Source organism: Rhodofomes roseus (assembly GCF_022264815.1).
Source record: "Rhodofomes roseus strain CIRM-BRFM 1785 chromosome Unknown C8Q71scaffold_11, whole genome shotgun sequence".
Lineage (NCBI taxonomy): Eukaryota > Fungi > Basidiomycota > Agaricomycetes > Polyporales > Fomitopsidaceae > Rhodofomes > Rhodofomes roseus.
The window spans coordinates 1086581-1106342 of NW_025952967.1; the positions used below are offsets into that span (position 1 = coordinate 1086581).

A 19762-nucleotide genomic window follows, 5' to 3' on the forward strand; every position below is an offset into this window, starting at 1 on the left:
CAGCTGATACGCCGGACGTCTCCCGCTCGCCTACATGTCTCTATATGCTATATCTCGCCTATACGCCCCGGAAGAGACCATTTCGTTTGGTGAGCCACGATACGCCTCTGAACATACGACTCGAAGTGCCCGCTGAGCACGGAAGAGGTGTCACGGTTTTCCTTGCTTCTGTTAGCGTCTACTGCTGACATTGATCTTCACGCCCTATCTAGTTCATCCTCGCTACTTGTTGTTCGCGCTCCCGGTCACGGGGAAGACAGACTCTGGCCCTAGCTCAAGATACGGCTCGCCTTATGCTGCGAACACGTTTCTCATGTACATATTATGACTCTACTCGCTGCAACTTGCCGTAAACTCTAATCTGTGGATTCTGCGAGACGCTACTGTGCGCTGCTGCCTCTCACCATACCCCCATCTCCCTTGTCCGCATCTCACACATAGCGCAAGTGCCGATGGCCGAGAGTCCAGCCAGTCTTGTTGAGGAAGAGTGGGTCACCGATCCTTCAGCCTTCTATACGTGGCGCTGACGAAGCGTACAGCCGATTGCTCAATAATCTTGTCCTTGCTGCACAGGGTAAACGCAGAATCCATTCTAGCTGCCTAGTTTTAACTCCCTCGCTGTAGTCCTGTGCTGCTATGACTACTGTCTGACCTTCACCAGCGAAGTTCGGCATGTGTGGTCAAGGAAATTCTCCTTGGCCTCTGCCCTGTTCTACACATTTCGCTATGCCGCAATCCTGAACACTATTTTCGTAGCAATGGGGTATTTCCCATGGCGAGATTGGCAGACTCAACACGTAAGTGCCTTCTGGTAGAAACCCCACCTTGCGCCCGGCTGAACACGTTCACTGAACAGAGGTCAGCAACGAACGGGTCCGTCGCGCTTATTGTGATGCTTAGTACATACTGCGGTTAGCTGTGTTATTATCATCCGGTTCGAAATGGCAGGCGATATTCTGATATTGACGACGTCTGCGTGTAAGTCGCACCCTTTGCGATCTTCCGTACTGTATTCCCACTAACGATTTATCATACGGCAGTGTTCACGGCTATGCGCGTATATGCGCTGTTCCACAAGAGCATGTACCTGTTTGCCTTCACTCTAGGCTTGGGTCTAATAGCTCCGATAATATCGACTGTAAGCGGTACATTACCTCCAGCGATTTACCAGGGTCACACTGATCGTCCCGGACAAAGTATTCCTTTGTCCTGTCTCAGCCGTATCTATACGAGATCATGCCCGGGAACTCGGTGTGTTATATCGAAACCGCGAACGTTACTAATTTGTACGTTGTGCTTCATTGAGAGGAAAAATATTCACGCAACTGACATAATCCGAACTTGTCAATTCATAGGTGTAAGTGGTACGATTGCATACGTTGCAGGTCGTAGATAATTGAGACCTGAGTATAGGGATGATGGGTGCGCGCGCATCTTCTCTGGTCTTCGATGGCTTTGTCATGGGCATGACTTGGTCGGGCACGCGCCGCGCAACGGTGCTCGGTGGATCGAGGGCAGTCCTCATGCGGGATAGTACGTACTATTGTCTTGAAACCGTTCATATAATTCCGGCTGACTGCGACATCGAATGTGGTGTCCGTATGCATAGCTGCGATCTATTTTGGGTGCGTGATATTTGGGACTCTGGCGAGGCCCCGGCAATCGCTCCGGCAGCGGTCATAGTTGACGACCATCTTCTTGCTCCAGGTTTCTATTCGTGTTGAACGTCCTCGCCATAGGAATTGCCGCAGTGCACCTCACAGTCAGTACGCCCCGCACACGCCCCATCATGACCCCGTCATAACATCATCACGCTGTGCACAGTTCATCGTCGTCGTGAACACATGGACCGCAATGTTCGTCCCGTCCTTGACTCGGAACACAAAGCCCCCCTTGCTGACCACACTCCTAATCTCCCTGCTCAGCCTCACATCCGTGCTCCTCTCGCGCCTTATGCTCGACCTCCGCGCCGCCCTCTCGGATCTCCTGCCCACAGACTCGAGCAGCACCACATTCCGGAGCCGCTCAACCAGCCTCTCCGGAACGCTCGGCTCCCTGATCTTCAGCCAGCGTGGTGCCGCAGTATCAACTCGCGAACCGCCTGAAGAGATTGCGCTGGAGCTGGTGACTCAGAATCGAGACGCTGAACGACGCACGGAGAGGCAGAGCTTTACGTTGTACGATGATAACGGAGAAGCAGAGGCATAAAACAGAAATGAGACCGGGCCCTCGCGAGGATGTGGCTGCGTGACGATCAACTCTCGAGCGGTGGCTGGGAACACCTGGATCATAGCAAGCGAGCAGAAACCTCGCAATCCTGCTCCTTCAAGGCGCTAGTAGTCCAATGCACTGGTCGGCGCATTCCCCTGGCAACATCCACCGGCGCCGTTGCACCGCTCATCCCATCATCCCTGCTTTCGGCCAATTCGCCAGCCCTCACCACGCAGACTCGCACCGAGGCTGCGGGTCGCGCAAGGACTGACTGCCTCGCCGTCGCGACCACGATTGTACGGACATGATGAGCGGCTCTGCGCATCCCAGTGTAGCGGCGCGTGCGTCCTCATCGGAAGACGAGATGTAATTGCAGCGCATCCGGTGCGATTCCGTCAATGCATCTCATTGGCATCTCATGCATAGATGCGTGACGTCGGAACCTGACAAAGGTGGACCGTATCATCGCTATCTTGACGAACTCATCTGTCACGGTATATATGCTCCGCACGGTTCCCTCAGTGCCCCTGATCTTCGTCAGTGCCACTCGGTGTAACCCTCACTGACGCAATGATGTTAGCCGGTCTGGACCCCAATGCCGCTGCAGGATTTGTTGCGCAAGAGTCCGCATCGAGCCTGCATGCCCCCACACTCTGCGCTGACCCGAACCCCAGCTATTCTAGTTCGACCGAGTATCTCCTCGCTCAGGATCACTGAACCTTTTGTAATACTCAGACTCGGAAACTGCATCCCACGAGACAAGGGCTAACGCAAATCAAGCCGTTTCCCTCGCGGCCTGTAGGAAGGCACAGGCGCATATGGTCGAGAACCGTTGGATTACTAGCCGCGTGGATGTATGGGAACATTGCGTTAACTGCAGGTCTTCTGGCGATAGGAGGCGTCGTACTATCGAGTGAGCGTCGTTGCCAGTGCTAAATCCCTTCGGCATAGCTATAGCTATGACTCTTCGCGTTCGGCGATTCCTGGTCGTTCGACCTGTGCAGGGTAGTACTGCAACTACTACATAGGTAAGTAAATATGAACAGGGTGCTATACTACTTCGACAATACTTCATTGCTGATCATGACTATTGATTTGACCATTGGGATCGTGCTGACGTGCCTCTTCACGTACGAATGGGAGTAGAATTCGAGTCCGAATCGTCGGGCATTATACGGCACCAACGAGATCGGATGATGTTCGCTGTCTCCCACAGCAGTCTTCGGGCACGGCGTTCTAGTTCGTATCGCTCAGAAGGACTACGTAGCGTTGCAACTTGGTTGCAACCTTCGGATGCGATCAAGATGCGATGACCGTGGGCTCGACAGGCGTGTGCACAAGTCACGGTGTCTGCCTCAGCCTTTTCTGCACCTCATCATCCGTGGCGAGGCGACATCTGGTGACAAAGTTCATGCAGGTAATGTAGTGTCAAGGTGGCATTGTCATTTCCACTTGTACATGGCAGTGACTGTGACCTTGTCGAGGAGATAATCCTCAAATTCAGGTTGGTGGTGATACCGGAGAAGGAGGTCAGGTGGCACGTGCCAAGCCTACTACTTACTAGTAAATGTCGTTCCAGGCAGTCCGAGTCTACTGTCTAGTCTCGAGCCCTTGTGCTTCTTCGTTCGCGCCCATTAATGTTATAGTGACCAGGCCCATCAATCGCTGGGCGAGCTGAACGTCCGGTGTACATAGGAGGAGGAGGAGGTCCAGGAGAGGTTTCCATCTAGCCGCAGTGTGGGCTACACGTGTTGATCGGGCCACGGCTGCGTAACCCACGAGAAGCTTGACGATGTGTAGCCTTAGGCCCTTAGCAGCACTCGTCGCGGCTACGAGGCCAATACGAGGCTCTCGGGGGCTTGTCCGATGAAGGTCGCCGTCTGTACATGTGTCTACAGTCTGAAGTCCTCAGCCTTTTCACATGCGAAGTCGTAGAAGATGAGCAACCATACGGTATGCTTTCTCCCATACCGGGAGCATCCACCACTGATAGCACTTCCTTCCCAGCTCGCCGTCGCTCATTATTCTTATACTTATCATTCAGTGTCCCGAAGAAGAAACTTTATCTCATCACATAGAAGCCGGTGTGTCTCGCCTCCGGGTTACCAACAGACTCCAGCGCATATAAGTATGCGCCCGCTTGCTTCATGCACAATGCATATGCCTGTCGCGCGTCAACTGCGTCCCCTACCGGCTCTGGCCAGAACATAGCCCTCAACAGGTGCACACTCTTCCTTTTATCTCGCTGCGCGGCCGTCAATGGACAGCACCGTGGCAAGATACTTGAGGCAGAGTCCGTCTCCAAATCCACACACCGTGGCGGCTCGCGCTGACCAGTAGATTGAACCCAGCCGTTTAGTGAACTCCTTGGTCCTCGCTGCACAAAGTACGTTCTCAATGCTAGTATGCATATGTCGCATGTACCGATGCCATAACTCACTGTTCTACCACAGTTCTCTGCTGCTATGACTACTGTCTCACCTTCGCTAGCGAAGTCAAATACGTATGGTCAAGAAAGCTATCCCTGGCCTCCGCCCTGTTCTACGCGTTCCGCTATCTGGCGGTGTTCAACACTATATTTGTAGCATTGGGCTACTTCCATTGGCCGAGTTGGCAAAGCACACGTGTAGGTCGAGGCAATATAATCGATGCCATTTACTCTAACCTTATCCACTCGCAGAGGTTCGCAGAGGCTCTCTGTGGGATAGTTGTGGCGCTGATGATAAGTGAGAAGCTGCGTGATTGTCATTCGCCTTGAGATGGCAGGAGACGTGTTGATATTGTCGGCTTCTGCACGTAAACAAAGTGGCAATCTTCGCAACTACTATCGCACTTCACCCGAGAATTCGCAGTGTTCACGGCATTGCGCATATATGCGCTGGTTCATGGAAACATGTATTTGTTCGCCACCACTTTAGGTTTAGGCCTCATCGCACCCATCATATCAACGGTGGGTAATAGGAGTCGTGGTTCGGCCGCATGCACTGATCAAGTTTCTCATGTTCACTCAATAGTACACCTTCGTCAACTCCCAGCCGATCCTAGCCCAGATCACACCTTCATACCAGTTCTGCTACATACAAGATGCCTTCGCAACCAACTGGTGAGTCCCGCCAACGTCCTATGTTCACGATCATCTTCACATCGTGAAATATAGGTGTAAACCCCGTCGCACTTTGATGGATGCACCAGCCTGACATGTCGGTTTAGGGATGATGGCCGCACGCGCGTCGTCCGTAGCCTGCGACGGTCTCGTCTTCTGCTTGACATGGATGGCCGCCCGCCCTGCAGCGGCGTTGGGGACCCCGGCAACCATCCTCGTCGTGATGAGGGATAGTGAGTATCGTGCCCCCGTTCTTCAGGCTGCACAATATCTCATTTCATTACAGCGGCAATTTACTTTGGGTACGTCCAATCAACTCGTACCTTCCGACAAATATGACATCCTGTTGGCGCAGATTCCTGTTCGCGTTGAACGTCATGGCTCTGGGTCTTGCCGCCGCACGCCTAACGGTCGGTACCTTCGCGCACTCGCCTGACCCATAGCACACTTAATGACTTCTCTCGCCCTCTTAGCAATTCATCATCGTCATAAGCACGTGGACTGCCATGTACGTCTCATGCCTAGACCGAGAACCTCTCGCTGAAATGTGTCTACCGCTTTCTGTGACATGTAATGTCGCTTCCCATTCACGGACTATCATCCCAGACTCACATCCATCCTCCTCTCACGCCTCATGCTCGACCTGCGCGCCGTCATCACGGACTCGGAAGTCATGTCGTCAGAATACAGCGACGGCGTCACCAGGAACTATTCGTTCTGCAGCCCATCGACGAGCCTCTCGCATACATTCCGTCCCCTCGTCTTCGTTCTGCGCACAATCAGGCGTGAACAAGACGCGCTGGCTTTGACCACTCAGGATTCAGAGCACCGTGGGGACTCGAGGAGAGACGGCTGGACCTTGCGGGGGACTAGCGACGATCGCATGCTGGACCCGAACTCGACCATACTCGCTACGGCTGACAGGTTCGATAGGTCTCCACACGCTACCCGGGAGAATACATCTGTGGAGTGATGAAGAGGTCGCAGGTCTAGCAGCACTTGCAGCACTGTAACAGAGCAAAGACGTACCACTCGGCAACCGAGCTTTGATTCAACGAGGCTCTTTCCAGCTTCGAACACTGTACTTAGACTAACAGAACTATGAATAGTCTCCCCTAGGCAGACCTTGAACGCGACCTTCTTGAGAGGAGGAGGGCGGTCTGATAGGTCTTGAACGGGCGTTGAACTGGGTAGACAAGAAGCTATGCAGATGAAGAGCCAACGTAGGCTCGCGCTCCGCATCGACGACGCGTGCAAGTATGCAAGTAGACTCTCTTCAAGGCGACGAGCTGCGCGTTGCGGAAGCACCAGGATGAACTCACCGATATGGCACTAGTAATTAGGTCGGTATGTGTCTCACTACCTTGGACCTTCTCGCCGAATTTTGATTCTTTGACAGACTTACTAGTATTTGCCGTCCCAAAGTGATTGACACCGGTGATCCTCCATACAGTGCATAACATTTTTCTTGAATGCTGATCTCCTGGGCAGTCGTGACGTCCGCTAGCCACCGTCCGTGCCGTATCTCAATGCGGCTGTGGACAGGACACAAGGACCACTCAATTCTGAAGCTGCCAACAGGATCGAGGCTTCCGCGGTCTCAGGCGGCCTCTCCAACGTGTGACTATCGCTACTGTCGAACGGTATTATGGCGGCGGTGAAAAGGGCTCGGCTGCCCATCTGGGTGGCGCTCATCATCTCACATCAAGCGTCCTTGACGTCCTACACACGCCGGACTCATCTCACCTACTCTCGAGTCCTAGGCCGGCATGTATATAAGAGAGGTCAAAGTAGGTCGAGTACCAGGTAAGAGCAGACCCAGGCCTTCTATCCTCGCGCACAAAATGAAGCTCTTTCTCAGGTGTGTAACGTCTCCACCAGAGACGTCCGATTGCGTATGCTTATTTCATGCAGCTCGTTATTCCTGGCTGTATCCGCCGCAAACGCGCTTCTGCTCTATGGACCCCCGCCTTCCGGCTGGGCACCGGGGGAGACGGTCACCCAGCGCTGGCAATCCCAGTCTGGTGATCCTGCTAGGTTCACCTTGACGCTGCAAGCCTACGATTCGGAGCAAAGTTATGCCCTCGTCGCAATTGTTGAGACTTCTGCTAGCTCGGTGACATTCGCGCTGCCCGACGTAAAAGCTGGGTGAGTTGTCCGTCCGTCTAGGGCTTTTATGAAGCTACCATTGACGACGTTGGTATGACAGGGAGTACGTCTTGAACGCGGTGAACGTGACGTTAGTGTCTCTCCCCCTGTTATCTACCTTGTGAAATGACTGCGTTCTTTGTACAGAGACGAGAATGTCATTTACGCTCAGACAGTACCGTTCTACATTTCGTAGTAGGGAGTATGTTTCTGTCAGGCTCCGAGGAGAGCTGGGGCGGACCTTGAGACTTGCTCCTTAATGCTGTGACGTACCTTTGCGAAAGACAGTGCAATATCAGTTGGATGCTTTTTGAACAAAAACTAAAAACACACCATACGGCTGTAGGCCCCAGGAAGCGAGGTTTTGACTTTGCGCTGAGATAATTCCGTAAGGTTCGGACAGTGTCATGTTGATGCTCATGCAGGCAGTGTACTCGCACGACCGTCACCGCACTTCAAGTTGCATCCCATGCAAATCACACGCCATGATTCAGAAGAGGACACATGCACCAGTGTCGGAATACATAGCGCATCCGCAGCGTACTGCGTATTCCCGCTGGCAGTCGAACGACGTGCCCGAGGAGTACTGTGTCCGGCGGCGTGGATACGTTTGTTACAGTGGGAAGGCAGGCTGAACGAGTAGTATGCATGATCGTCGCTTGTCATTCATTCCAACAAGCTAGCAATACAACGCAAATTGGCAGGCAGTACCTGCGAACGAGGGAATAATACCAAGATATAAGACGCGGAGACGCAAACAACAGCACGTAAAAGACAGTCCTCGAGTCGGGCTCAGGAGACGCGCAGAAAACGAAGGTATATAAGTAGGCATGCACCAGAGCGTTCCATTCCATCCGGTTCATAAACGCAATGCAAGAAACGGAAATGACGCGCGATGCGAGAAGCCATTAGGATATCGGCGCACAAAGGCAACGATGATACAGTAAGCGCCAGTCCAGTCCACACCAACCCGCCAACCCCTCACCGGTTTTACGCCTCCACCGGCGGCGGGGACTCCTCGTGCGTGGCGCCCTCCTCCCTGGGCCGTGACGCGTTCTTCAAGTTCGTGTACGCCGGCGGGAGCTCGACCGTCTCCGGCTCCTCGTCCTCGTCGTCCTCGCCCGGCGGCGGACCCGCGTCCTCGTGCTGCACGATATTCACCGGCCTCAAGCTCGGCTGCGCCGCACTCTTGCCCGTGCGCGTCGTCGACGAGGGCGTCCCGGGCCTGCCCGCGCCCGCCGCGAGGAAGCCCGCGGTGCTCCCGCTCGCCCTGCGCCCGCCGCCGAACTCGGACATCTGCTGTGTCGTGACGGAGGGCTCGGGCTCGGGCAGGAGGAACGGCTCGGGCTCGTAGTACCGCGGGAGCTGATCGCCGCCGCCGACCCCGACCCCGACCCCGACCCCATCTTCGTCCGAGTTGGCTTGGAGCAGGTCGACGCGGCGCGCTTTGGGCTGGTTGCGCCGCCGGCGCCAGAGGAGAAGCCCGACGAGGGCGAGTGCGAGGAGGAACCCGACGACTCCGCCGACTACCCCGCCGACGATTGCGCCGGTGTTGCTGTGGCTGCAGTGTCGGCGAAGAACGGGTCAGCCCAGTCAGCGTGTGCGTGCGATGGTACAATGAGAGGAAAGCTCACCCGCTGGAAGAGCCCGATCCAGTCCCGCCCGTTCCTGCGCCGTTTGTACTGGTGGGGTAGCTACCTCCCGCAGGGCTGCCGGGCGTCGAGCTCGGCGAGTTTGTATTTAAGCAGTCTTGTGAGGGCCCCTGCGAGACGATATAGAGGCCAGACCCGCCTGTGCCCGCACCACGGTTGTCGCCACCGACAAGCAGGACGGTCGTTCCGATGCGCACGGACGGCGTCCAGGTGAAGCCATAACCCTGTTCGGCTACGGTGGAGAAGCTTGACTCCGGGATGGAGAAGGACTGCCCGCCCGGAATGATGCCTTGGAAGCTTGGTGTCCTGGCGGGATGTTAGATGTTGGAGGACTTCAGCGGAGAGTCGACACGCACCCTTGCACATTTGCAGGATCCCACCATATCCTTGTCGGCGAACACTCCACGATCTGGTTCGCGGGCACGATACTGAACGCGAATTCTGGTGACACCTCTTGCGCGGGGTTGTAGCAGCTTGAATCGCTACTTGACTGTACTGTCGCAGCTACACTCGTCCCGCCCGAGCCGAAGCCCGTGCTATCGCTCACCTGTATAGAGAAGGGTATTCAGTTGGCCATTGTGTCATGTATGTACGGCAGTCGGCAACTGAGATGCGCGGGTGGTATAGAGATGTTATGCCTAACGCGGATGCAGGCCGACCGCTGCGCTCAGGCAGGCTGCGGCCGAGATGTCCCTGCGTGGGCAGCAGATAGGGATGCTCCACCACGACTGACAGGCCGCCTGAGGCCGGAGCTGCGGTCATCTGCCGTTTCCGCATATATATTGTCGGTGCATCCGCCATATTAATGCAATGGATTGCGGCCCACTTGACTCTTGCGTAGTCGCTGCGTACTTTGCCGCAGTATATAGCAGATCGGCGGATGCCCTCGCCACGCTCACCCACAACCACTATGCCAAACTGGAAGGAGGACTCACCACTGCGACAAACTGCGAATCCTCCGGGTACGCCAATTGAAAACTCGTCTCCGTCCCACTGAACTGCACCTCAAATATCCTTCGGACCTCTGTATTGTTCGCGAGCGGTGACGGGCCAAACGGAATGACCAACACAGAGTACGGCCCTGTTCCCGAGCCAGTCAGTGACAGTGATATGTTCTGGCATTGCTGCGGGGTGTTTGTGAAGGACCAGGAGTACGCAGACACGGACGTCGAGCGGGGGAGGCCTATGGACGCCACAAGGGCGTAGAGCGCCAGCCCGCGGGGCATATGTTGATAGACTGACAGACTGATACGTAGTGCGCCGTCAGTGCACGACACTGAGATTCGTCGACAGAGATAGACAGCCGGCGCGTTGGCAATGGGCGTCGTGGGTGAAAGGAAGGAGGGAGGTGATGCCCAGCTCGGTTATTGCGGGAGACGTTGGCTAGTTCGCGCGACGCCACACCGACGTGCTGCTCCCGCTCCGCATGGGTTTCTGATGCACCTCTTCCTCCATCTCTTCTCACGAATTCTGCTCTTCCAGTTCTGCTCGTTTGTCACATCGATTCGTCCGTGTCAATGTGGTCTCTGTGTCGTTGACTCCAACGGAGGGCTGGGCAGTGGGGAAGGAGGCCGTCAGCTGCAGGATCTCAGCGGTGGCGTGAATCCATGCTGCCGCATCTCTGAGCTGAAACCGGTTCGTAACGCGCATCCATTCGACCATCACTCAATTGCGAGTTATCCGGCTCACATGGAGGCAGTGAATCGATACAGCTTCGGAAGCTACACACAACAGGGTAGTCTCGTGGAAGTGAGTCACACAGTCCGGTATACAAACTGCTCAACAAGTTCTGCCCAGCGTCAACATTCGCGTCTGAGGACGTCAAATGGTGCTCATATGCCCGCGTGACGTCGTCGTTTAGCAAGCACTTACCGCTTAGCAGGAGGAGGATGGGGAGGACGACGAGGATGAATTTGAAGACTAAGCTGAGTTGCGACATCCATGCTCGCGGAGTCAATCACCTCCCGTCTGGTGACTTCGCAATGCGCAGCTCGTCACCTTGAAGAGAGTCTACTTGCATATCTTTACAACGGACGCGTCGCCGAGGCGGAGCGCGAGCCTACGTGGGCTCTTCATCTGCATATATACTAGGTTCTTGCCTAACCAAGTCAACGCCCATGTATCAGCCGCGCTACCGACCGCCAGCTAGCAGTAGCAATATTTGCCTCGCTCAGGAGAAATAAGTATTGGCGAGTGAAGGCGTACGGCGGCATACAGTATTCGAAGCTGGAAAGAGCCTGTAGTCCGTCACACCGGCCCGGGAGACATCGGGTAGCAGCCACAATGCAACCGATTATATCTGAGATGAATCTCAGATCTACCAGCCACTGGCATTTCTCGGCGATCACTGACACTAGCGACGCGCTCTTCTCACTGTCACTGTCAGACTCATTGTCAAAAATTTCGCCTACTTCGAGTCTCCTCTTCCAGTTCCGGCACTGCAGACGAACGAGATACAGTCGAGTGTGCACTTCGAGGTTCAAGATCAATTGGCATGATGGGCGAGTCGAGCAAGCAAGAAAAGAAGTGACTTCCGTCCAGTTCAAGTTGTCGGTCAGAGGTCTTCGACGCATCCGACCGCGTGTGCCAAGCGTCCAACGCGCTCACCACTTGCTCACCACTCTCTCGTGAACACGGGAACTTAGTGAGTATCACGGCGACCGTTTTATATAACTCGGTGTCCGTGAAGCCCGGACTTGGAAACAGCATGGCGACGGGCACTCTCGGGCAATGGACGGGCATACATTGGGCATGCACCTCTGATCGCACCGGTGATTCAATTGATCCTGCTCGGACCCGCTGGCCGTTGAGATCAGCCTCATTCCCTCATTGTTTCCGCACGTCGACAAAGGCCTCGGCGACCGGCGCTTTCTGCCCGTCCAGGTGAGCAGGCACGCCAGTCCCAGCGCAGCGGGCGAGCGTTGGCAATGGCATCGTCGCCGTCGGCTTTCGCATCCCAACAGACTCCGCGACCACTCATTCGCGGCATCATACATGGAATATCACGGGCAAACCTGCGCACAGACTCGGATGGAAGAGTCGCGCATGGTGCAACAGCCGGACACAGCCCGTGCGATGGCCTATATCTGTACGGCCCGGGCACACTTGCAGTGACGACGATACGGTCGAATCTCTCTGCACAGTTGGACCGGACGACACTTCGTTAACTGTGGCCAACATGACCACGCCGATTCCTTGTCCGCCATCCCTACCATTCTTCGGCCATGTTACCCAGATCGAGAAGGAGGTGCCGCTACGCTCCTTCATCCTGCTCTCGAAGCAGTATGGAGAGGTCTATGAGTTGCTGCAGTTCTGTGAGTGTGTGCTATACATGACGGGAACACAGGGAGGACTGAAAGCGGACGCGTATAGCCCGGTCACTTCTCGTGGTCAGTACGTATGAGCTCATGACTGATATCTGCGACGACAAGCGGTTCGTCAAGAACCCCACCGGTGGTGCTCTCGCGCAAGTGAGGAATGGTGTGGGGGATGGCCTGTTCACTGTGAGTGATGTCCCCACGCCGTACGCGTACTGTGTATTGTGCTCAGGATACACATCTGTCCAGGCTCAACCAGGCGAAGAGAACTGGGAGCTGGCTCGTAAGCTCAGCGTTACTCTCATCAGCTGCCAGACGTTCCTCACAACACAGCTCTCGTTAGACCGCCTCCTCATGCCTGCATTTGGAACAGCAGCTGTCCGAGAGATGTTCGACGACATGTACGACATCGCGGAGCAACTCGTCTTGAAGTGGGAACGGTCAGTTGGCGCATCATCTCTAAACCTCTTGCAGTCTGAATTTCATTCAATGAGCGCCTCAGCTTCGGTCCAAGCGTAGCCATTAACCCTGCCGAGGATTTCACCCGGCTCACCTTCGACACAATCGCCCTCTGCTCCATGTCTTACAGGTAAATCGCACATAGCAGTCCCTCCCTTCAGCACCTTCGCTAACTATGGTCCAGATTGAACTCGTTCTACAGGGTCTGTGCTGACGCTCAGTGGATGTCTCCGAGCACTGATATCGTATACGCTGCTGCATCCATATAGGACTCGAGCCCGCCTTTCGTCGAGGCAATGGTAGACTTCCTCGTCGAGTCTGGGCAGCGCGCCTTCCGGCCGTCGCTCGTGACAAATATGTTGGGCTACAACGCCAAGTACGAGCAGGACATCAAGACCATGGCGGACCTCGCCAACGAAAGTGCGCGCGTCCGGCTTCTATGGCATCTACTACGCTCGTGCTGACTGTGCTTTGTGACCTAGTTATTGCGGATCGGAAGGCGAACCCGACCGATAAGAACGACCTGCTGAATCGGATGTTGTTGGGCAAGGACCCGAAGACAGGGAAGAGTCTGTCCGATGAAAATATCAAGAATAATGTACGTACAGAGCTGCCAGTATGCGCCGGATATATGCGCGTCATGACTCACTCCAACACAGCTCCTCACGTTCCTCATCGCCGGTACGCTACGTTCCCTCCGAGTCTGTCCTCCCCACGGAACTAATCATTTTTATAGGACACGAGACTACCTCATGTACGTCTATCCATTCCAATGCTGGGTGCCATGTATACTGACGGGCGGGACGCGGACACGAAGCGACCCTCTCCTTCTCTATGTACTTCATCCTCAAGAAGCCCGAGGTCATGCGCAAGCTCCGCGAAGAGCTCGACGAAGTCCTCGGCGACGAGCCCCCACAAGTCGGGGACCTCCACAAGCTGCCGTACCTCAACGGTGCGCCCATACCCATATATGTCGCGCTTTCCAGAATACCGCTGACCTGGCGGCTCGTGTAATGCAGCGTGTCTCCGCGAGTCGCTGCGCATGGGCCCCGCGGCGCCGATGCGCAGCGTCGAGGCGTCGGAGGACACCACGATCGGCGGGGGCAAGTATGCCGTCAAGAAGGGGCAGACTGTCGCCGTCCTCACGGCGCAGGCACTTAGGGACCCCAAGGTCTGGGGCGAAGATGTGCGTTCGCCGCCTGATGAGCGCGATCATATTGGGACCGTGCTGACGCCGTGTATGTACAGGCGGAGGAGTTCAACCCGGAGCGGATGCTGGGTGGCAAGTTCGAGGCGCTGCCTGTAGGTGATGTGTCGTTTGTAGGCTCAGAGTACACTCAGGCTCATCCCCGTTCTCCCTAGTCAAACGCCTGGCAGCCCTTCGGCTTCGGCATGCGTGCCTGCATCGTACGCCTCCTCTCCCCCACGTCGGTCACCATCGCTGACTCTCCACACGTACACAGGGCCGCGCTTTCGCGCTGCAAGAAATGCTGCTGATCACGGCGCTCATTTTCCAGCGGTTCGACGTGATGATGGACGACCCGTCGTACGAGCTCGCCATCAAGCAGACGCTCACGATCAAGCCGAAGGACTTCCGCATCCGCGTCGCGCCCCGCAAGGACAGGGGCCACCCCGTCGCGCGCCCCATCACCACCCGCGGGTCGGCGTTCCTCCAGGGACGCGGCGGGTCGAAGGTGCCGGGGCAGGCAGCGGTGGAGCGGAGCGGGAGTGCAGGCGCGAAGCAGCCGGTGTATGTGCTGTATGGCTCGAATACGGGGACGAGCGAGACGTTTGCGCAGAGGGTGGTGAATGATGCTGCTGCGAGGGGTGCGTGTGTGTTCCGTGACGTATTGTTGTGCGCGGACAGTAATAATTGATGTCCCTCATACAGGTTTCCGCGCGAGTATGGGCACGCTCGACTCATTTGCAGGCAAGCTCCCCACAGACGGCCCCGTCGTGATCATCACCGCGTCCTTCGAGGGTTCGTCCCCGCTTGCCCTGTTCACCCTACACTTCACTCAACTCTAACGTTCTCTGCCGCTGCCAGGTGAGCCCGCAGACAACGCCGCACACTTCGTCGACTGGCTCTCCAACCTTAAGGGCTCCGAGCTCGCGAACGTGCGCTTCGCTGTCTTCGGCTGTGGGAACCGCGACTGGGTGCAGACGTACCAGCGCATCCCCACGGTGATCGACGCCCGCCTGGAGGAGCGAGGCGCGCGGAGGCTCGTAGCGTGCGGGGCGGGTGATGCGAGTGCGGGAGAGTTCTTCGAGACGTTTGATGAGTGGGAGGCAGGATTGTGGGAGACGCTGGCTAAGGTGCGCTGTCAGGTGCATTCGGAAGGTAGGACGTGTTTGCTGATGAGCGCGTAGGAGTATGGGACTGCTGCGGTAGAGGATGCGGAGGCTGGCCTTGTGGGTGGATTGGAGGTGAAGACGGTGGATGAGGGCACGTATCGAGCTTCGGCCTTGCGTCAGCCGGATGCTGCGCTTGGTACGGTTGTGGAGAACACGCTGCTCACTCTGCCGGAGGCTCCTACGAAGAGGCATATTGGTATGTTGACTCTTGTGCGTCACAATTCCTCATTTCTGACTGCGTCTGTAGAGTTTGAGTTGCCAGAGGGCATGTCGTATAGGGCTGGCGACTACCTCGCCATGTGAGTGTCATCGTATTGTCAGTGTCCGGTCATGCTCATGTGTACGTTGATTAGTCTGCCCTCAAACCCACCGCGAGACGTGCACAGGGTTATCGCTCGATTTGGGCTGTCTCCAGAGCAGGAGGTTTGATCCTTATTTTCGTCTTCCACAACCCCATCTCACTTGCATGCAGATTGTCCTGTCTTCCAGTGGGCCCACGCCCCTCCCAGTCGACCGCCCCATCACCGTCCAAACCCTTCTGTCCGGATACGTCGAGCTCTCGCAGCCCGCGACCACGCGCGACCTGCGCATCCTCCAATCAGCAGAAAACGCGCCCGCCGAGGCGCTCCAGGCGCTCTCCGCCGCCTACACCGACAAGGTCCTCAACGCGCGCCTCAGCGTGCTCGACATCCTCGAGGACCACCCCGCGCTCGGCTTGCCCTTCCCGACCTACCTCCAGATGCTCCCCGCCATGCGCATCCGGCAGTACTCCATCTCGTCCTCGCCGCTCTGGAACCCGTCGCACGTGACCCTTACCGTGAGCGTGGTAGACGCGCCTTCGCGCGCGGGGCGCAAGGACCCGTTCCTCGGCGTGGCGTCGACGTTCCTTGCGGGCCTAAGGCAGGGCGACCGCGTGCAGCTCGCTGTGCGCGCGAGCAGCGCGGCGTTCCACCCGCCTACGGACCCTGCCGTGCCGATGGTCCTTTTCGCGGCGGGCTCGGGGCTCGCGCCGATGCGCGGATTCTTGCAGGAGCGCGCGATGCAGCGGAAGGCGGGGCGAGAGGTCGCGAAGAGTCTGTTGTTCTTTGGATGCAGGAGGCCTGGCGAGGACTTCCTGTATGGGGAGACGGACCTGAAGGAGTGGCAGGAGCTGGGCATTGTGGACGTGAGGCCGGCGTTCTCGAGGGCTACGGAAGAGTCGAAGGGATGCAGATACGTGCATGAGTCAGTATTCGGGTATCTCACTTTCGTGAAGCAAGGGCTGACTGTGTTCTTAATAGCCGTGCGTGGCTCGACCGCGAGGAGGTCCGGGAGGCGTACAACGCCCAGGCTAAGGTCAGCTCTCGATGACATTACACACCGGGAGATCTGAAGCTAATCGTGGTCGTTGAATGTATTAGTTCTACACCTGCGGGTCTCGCAAGATCGCGCAGGGCATCAAAGAGGTCTTGACCAAAGTCATTAAGGAGGCGCAGAACCTCGATGACACGGCGGCCGACGAGATGTTCCAGCGCGCGATCCGGGGGAGGTATGCCACGGACATCTTCGAGTAACCTGACAGTAGCATGTTGCACGTCAACGTTTCAACCGGCGCCGCATGGCCATTGCGTGCAGCCTATGGTAGGTGCTTCGCATGCCATCTCTACGGATTCCGGTGTTCTATATAGAGTGCAGTGTTATGTATATCATACCCTAAATCATGTCCACAGACTCGGAGAGCACGGTCACCGTCGTCCCAGCAGCCGCAAGGCGGTCCTGCAGACGCGCAAGCCGCCGCCGCTCTTTCTTGTCGCTATCTTTCAATTTGATCTTGCGGCGCTGTCTGAACCGCTCCATGGATCCCGCTCCCGTCCGCCTCCGTTTGTTAGGCTTATTCGCGGAAGGAAGTGGAGGAAGCGTTGTGCTGCTGGAACTTTGCGGCATCCCATCATGGGATGTAGCACTGGGCGAGACAAGGTGTGAAGGAGTCTATACACGAGGACAACATGCTCACAAGGGATAGAAAGGACTTGCAATGTTTAATTGCTGTTGCTTGTTCACATTCATGTGATAGGGAAAGCCTGCTCATCGCTTTCTAGATGAGTGACAAACATGTAAGACACAATGAACCTTACCATGCAACACCTTAGCAACCGGCTGCTCAGTCCCAGACTGTCGGACGTCTTCTTCATCGTCACTTATTTCTCCCTCTTCCTTGTCGTCTGAACAGCTTGCATTACTCTCTACGGAAGATAAAAGCGACGGCGCTGTGAGACACCGATGTCAACAAAACCCGCTGCAGTGTGATGCATGGTGTGGCAGAAACGTATCGTAAACCGCACGCACTTAACATGAAGTCGTGGCCGCCTTGGCCGGGAGTGCGAGCGGAGAGCATAAGAGCACTTGCGTCTTCCACACCCACGGGGGCCCAGCAATCCCTGGCACTGGTAATGCATGCGGGGTCAGCCAAGTCATATCTGAGTCGCATATCGCTCTCGGCATCGTTCGCTGCAAAGGAACCGCCAACCAGGGCGCCCACGTCACAAGGAGCATTCATAATCTGCCCCCATAGCATCAGATGCGTGCAGCAAAGCATGGCTCCTCGAGCAGACGTACCACTTCAGGAGATATAGCGGCTGCATGGTCCATTGCAGAGCGCGGACGAGATGTTGCCGTGGCTCGAGCCTGTACGTGTACTGGTGGCCGTCGGTGGGCTCGGGAGGGCGGGAGCACGTGGACCAGGTCGACTCGATTGTCGGCGGCATGGGGGCCGTCGTACGCGGTGTACGTAAGAGTAGTAGCGATCGGGTAGTGTACTACACAGTGTAGTACTAGTAACACAGTGTAGTACTAGTAGTGAGCGCTGTCCAAGCGCTGTCGCCGTCAAGGTGAGTCGATACGCGCCGCGTGCGGTGGCTGGACCAGCTCCTCCTGAGGATCGCGCAGTGGTCAATGAATTCCTCCTCCTCCTCCTCCTACAAATAGCGATGATCGATCGCCCTTGGCGCGCGAGTTATATAGTAATATACTCATGCTCGAAAGAACCACGTGGTAGACACATATACATGTGTCCAACGCCAGTTTGACATAGACCAATTGATCTGGCAGGAACGCTATGTACGAAGTACAAAGTACGCATCGAGTACTTACGCGGAAAACACAGGCCTCATCAGCATTCCGTTCAACCTGCGCTCCCCACATACTGTGCTGTCCGGGTCCCGACGCGACGCCGTGTACGCACACCTATGATGACGCTCGCCTGTGGAGCAAATTTAGGATCGTAGTTCAGGCAGATCCTAGCTCAGCCCTTCGCGGGCGAACTCGTTCCCTTCTGTCTCGAGAACGCGGTGCTCCGTCTCTTCGCAAGGCAGTCCCGGCCCCGGGCGACCTCGGACGCCCTGGTGGAGCTCGCGAGCACAGCGCCCATTTCCTCCGCATGCGCATCCTCGAGCACACTAAGTAGGAGTGAGTACGCTCTTGGATCTGGTCAGCAGGCTCGAGCGACCGTCCCGTGTCCCCCCGGGCACGACGTCTCCGTCCTTCGAAGCCTGGTGCAGAGAGGAGGGGGCGCCCGGTGGCACGGCGCAGAAGGGCGTCGATGGATAACAGAAGCTGCGTGAAATTACGGATTGTGATACTGTATGGGATGCGGAGGCACGGCGCGAGGATTGGGTGGGAAGGTGCGGATATCGATGAGGCATTCGTCGTTTGAAAATGCCTCAGACAGACGTGGTCCCTTGTCCTCTTGCATTGGCAATGCCCCAGCGCGAGTAGTAGTACTGGTTTCGAGGGGCACGCGAAGAATCGAAAAGGCTCGGCGTATACGTCTCTTTTTAGTCGTTCTTCATTCTACTCATGTTGAGACTCGAGGTATAGATGATGTGAACTGGGACACGAGCCGCGATACCAGCTCTGAATTTGTAAATATTGCCAATGCAGCTCGTCGGCGGAAGCAGACTCTAATTGATAAGGAACACGCCGCAAACGTGTAAGTCGTCAAATAAAGCGTACCTGAGTCGAATGCCCACGGAATACTCGTCACTATATGGAGCAATTGGGCGACGTACGCGTCAGGGGGAGACAATCCGCACAAGGGCACTAGAAGTCGGACCACAGGCTGTGGTGCGCCGACATATTCCGAACGCTGGGCAGCTAAGCAAGCGGGAGCGCACTGGACCTCGTCGCGAACACCCTGTGAGCTCTGCAAACGAGTCTAAGCTGGTTAAGCTGGTGGCCAAGGGAGAGGAGCGAGGAGGCTCTGCAGTGGGAGAGGATCAGCGGACGCGCGAGCCAATACGTGAGTTGCCTAATATGGGCGAGACGCGACTCGACTTCGCGCAGACCGCTGGGCCGCGGCTCGACTGCCCTCGCTGCATCCGCCGCCGCCACCGCGAGCCAGACGCGAGCGTAGTTGATATGGCGCGTCCAGAATGGCCGGTGCCCTGTATGCAGTACAAAAGCGGCCATAAGGGTCATCAGGCAGGTCCACGCCTTCCTAGGACACTCGTGCATCTCACGCGCGGAGACAGGCTCCAGAA

The 19762-nt window shown here is 56.4% G+C and overlaps 8 protein-coding genes across 8 annotated transcripts; 4 read left to right on the forward strand and 4 right to left on the reverse strand.

The window, feature by feature from the left end:
• Nucleotides 1–551: 551 nt before the first annotated feature.
• On the forward strand, nucleotides 552–2073 carry C8Q71DRAFT_82310 (uncharacterized protein). The gene is made up of 10 exons (XM_047926232.1): nucleotides 552–574; nucleotides 625–801; nucleotides 917–978; nucleotides 1041–1138; nucleotides 1198–1286; nucleotides 1414–1533; nucleotides 1610–1625; nucleotides 1708–1766; nucleotides 1825–1856; nucleotides 1926–2073. The coding sequence occupies exons 2-9, from the start codon at nucleotides 773–775 to the stop codon at nucleotides 1838–1840; spliced, it is 489 nt and encodes a 162-aa protein (XP_047778682.1). The 5' UTR covers nucleotides 552–574; nucleotides 625–772; the 3' UTR covers nucleotides 1841–1856; nucleotides 1926–2073.
• A 790-nt stretch (nucleotides 2074–2863) lies between these two features.
• C8Q71DRAFT_762414 (uncharacterized protein) lies at nucleotides 2864–3534 on the reverse strand. The gene has a single exon (XM_047923916.1). It carries the CDS (start codon nucleotides 3284–3286, stop codon nucleotides 2987–2989), a length of 300 nt encoding a protein of 99 aa, XP_047778683.1. The 5' UTR covers nucleotides 3287–3534; the 3' UTR covers nucleotides 2864–2986.
• Nucleotides 3535–4654: 1120 nt separating this feature from the next.
• Nucleotides 4655–5318, forward strand: C8Q71DRAFT_708529 (uncharacterized protein; the record flags this gene model as incomplete). The annotated part of the gene is made up of 4 exons (XM_047920626.1): nucleotides 4655–4835; nucleotides 4939–5007; nucleotides 5055–5161; nucleotides 5226–5318. Coding segments are annotated over 4 exons (450 nt in total), but the record flags the coding sequence as incomplete, so codon positions are not given.
• Nucleotides 5319–6592: 1274 nt separating this feature from the next.
• On the forward strand, nucleotides 6593–7794 carry C8Q71DRAFT_82353 (uncharacterized protein). The gene is made up of 5 exons (XM_047926242.1): nucleotides 6593–6657; nucleotides 6723–7120; nucleotides 7229–7462; nucleotides 7524–7553; nucleotides 7610–7794. The coding sequence occupies exons 2-5, from the start codon at nucleotides 6963–6965 to the stop codon at nucleotides 7656–7658; spliced, it is 471 nt and encodes a 156-aa protein (XP_047778685.1). The 5' UTR covers nucleotides 6593–6657; nucleotides 6723–6962; the 3' UTR covers nucleotides 7659–7794.
• A 308-nt stretch (nucleotides 7795–8102) lies between these two features.
• C8Q71DRAFT_762417 (uncharacterized protein) lies at nucleotides 8103–10514 on the reverse strand. The gene is made up of 4 exons (XM_047923917.1): nucleotides 10050–10514; nucleotides 9471–9661; nucleotides 9097–9420; nucleotides 8103–9023 (listed from the first exon to the last, which is right to left on the reverse strand). The coding sequence occupies exons 1-4, from the start codon at nucleotides 10338–10340 to the stop codon at nucleotides 8453–8455; spliced, it is 1377 nt and encodes a 458-aa protein (XP_047778686.1). The 5' UTR covers nucleotides 10341–10514; the 3' UTR covers nucleotides 8103–8452.
• On the reverse strand, nucleotides 10515–11435 carry C8Q71DRAFT_762421 (uncharacterized protein). The gene is made up of 2 exons (XM_047923918.1): nucleotides 10814–11435; nucleotides 10515–10749 (listed from the first exon to the last, which is right to left on the reverse strand). The coding sequence occupies exons 1-2, from the start codon at nucleotides 11051–11053 to the stop codon at nucleotides 10576–10578; spliced, it is 414 nt and encodes a 137-aa protein (XP_047778687.1). The 5' UTR covers nucleotides 11054–11435; the 3' UTR covers nucleotides 10515–10575.
• A 766-nt stretch (nucleotides 11436–12201) lies between these two features.
• On the forward strand, nucleotides 12202–16868 carry C8Q71DRAFT_82574 (cytochrome P450). The gene is made up of 23 exons (XM_047926286.1): nucleotides 12202–12428; nucleotides 12487–12617; nucleotides 12681–12714; nucleotides 12775–12871; nucleotides 12934–13020; nucleotides 13075–13093; nucleotides 13160–13310; nucleotides 13373–13488; nucleotides 13550–13571; nucleotides 13627–13644; nucleotides 13708–13842; nucleotides 13910–14076; nucleotides 14139–14192; nucleotides 14253–14297; nucleotides 14354–14717; nucleotides 14782–14871; nucleotides 14938–15206; nucleotides 15261–15441; nucleotides 15493–15544; nucleotides 15599–15668; nucleotides 15718–16469; nucleotides 16526–16580; nucleotides 16646–16868. Exons 1-23 carry the CDS (start codon nucleotides 12293–12295, stop codon nucleotides 16796–16798), a joined length of 3198 nt encoding a protein of 1065 aa, XP_047778688.1. The 5' UTR covers nucleotides 12202–12292; the 3' UTR covers nucleotides 16799–16868.
• C8Q71DRAFT_82511 (uncharacterized protein) lies at nucleotides 16778–18244 on the reverse strand. The gene is made up of 5 exons (XM_047926272.1): nucleotides 17841–18244; nucleotides 17571–17784; nucleotides 17360–17491; nucleotides 17239–17305; nucleotides 16778–17187 (listed from the first exon to the last, which is right to left on the reverse strand). Exons 1-5 carry the CDS (start codon nucleotides 17871–17873, stop codon nucleotides 16938–16940), a joined length of 696 nt encoding a protein of 231 aa, XP_047778689.1. The 5' UTR covers nucleotides 17874–18244; the 3' UTR covers nucleotides 16778–16937.
• Nucleotides 18245–19762: the final 1518 nt, after the last annotated feature.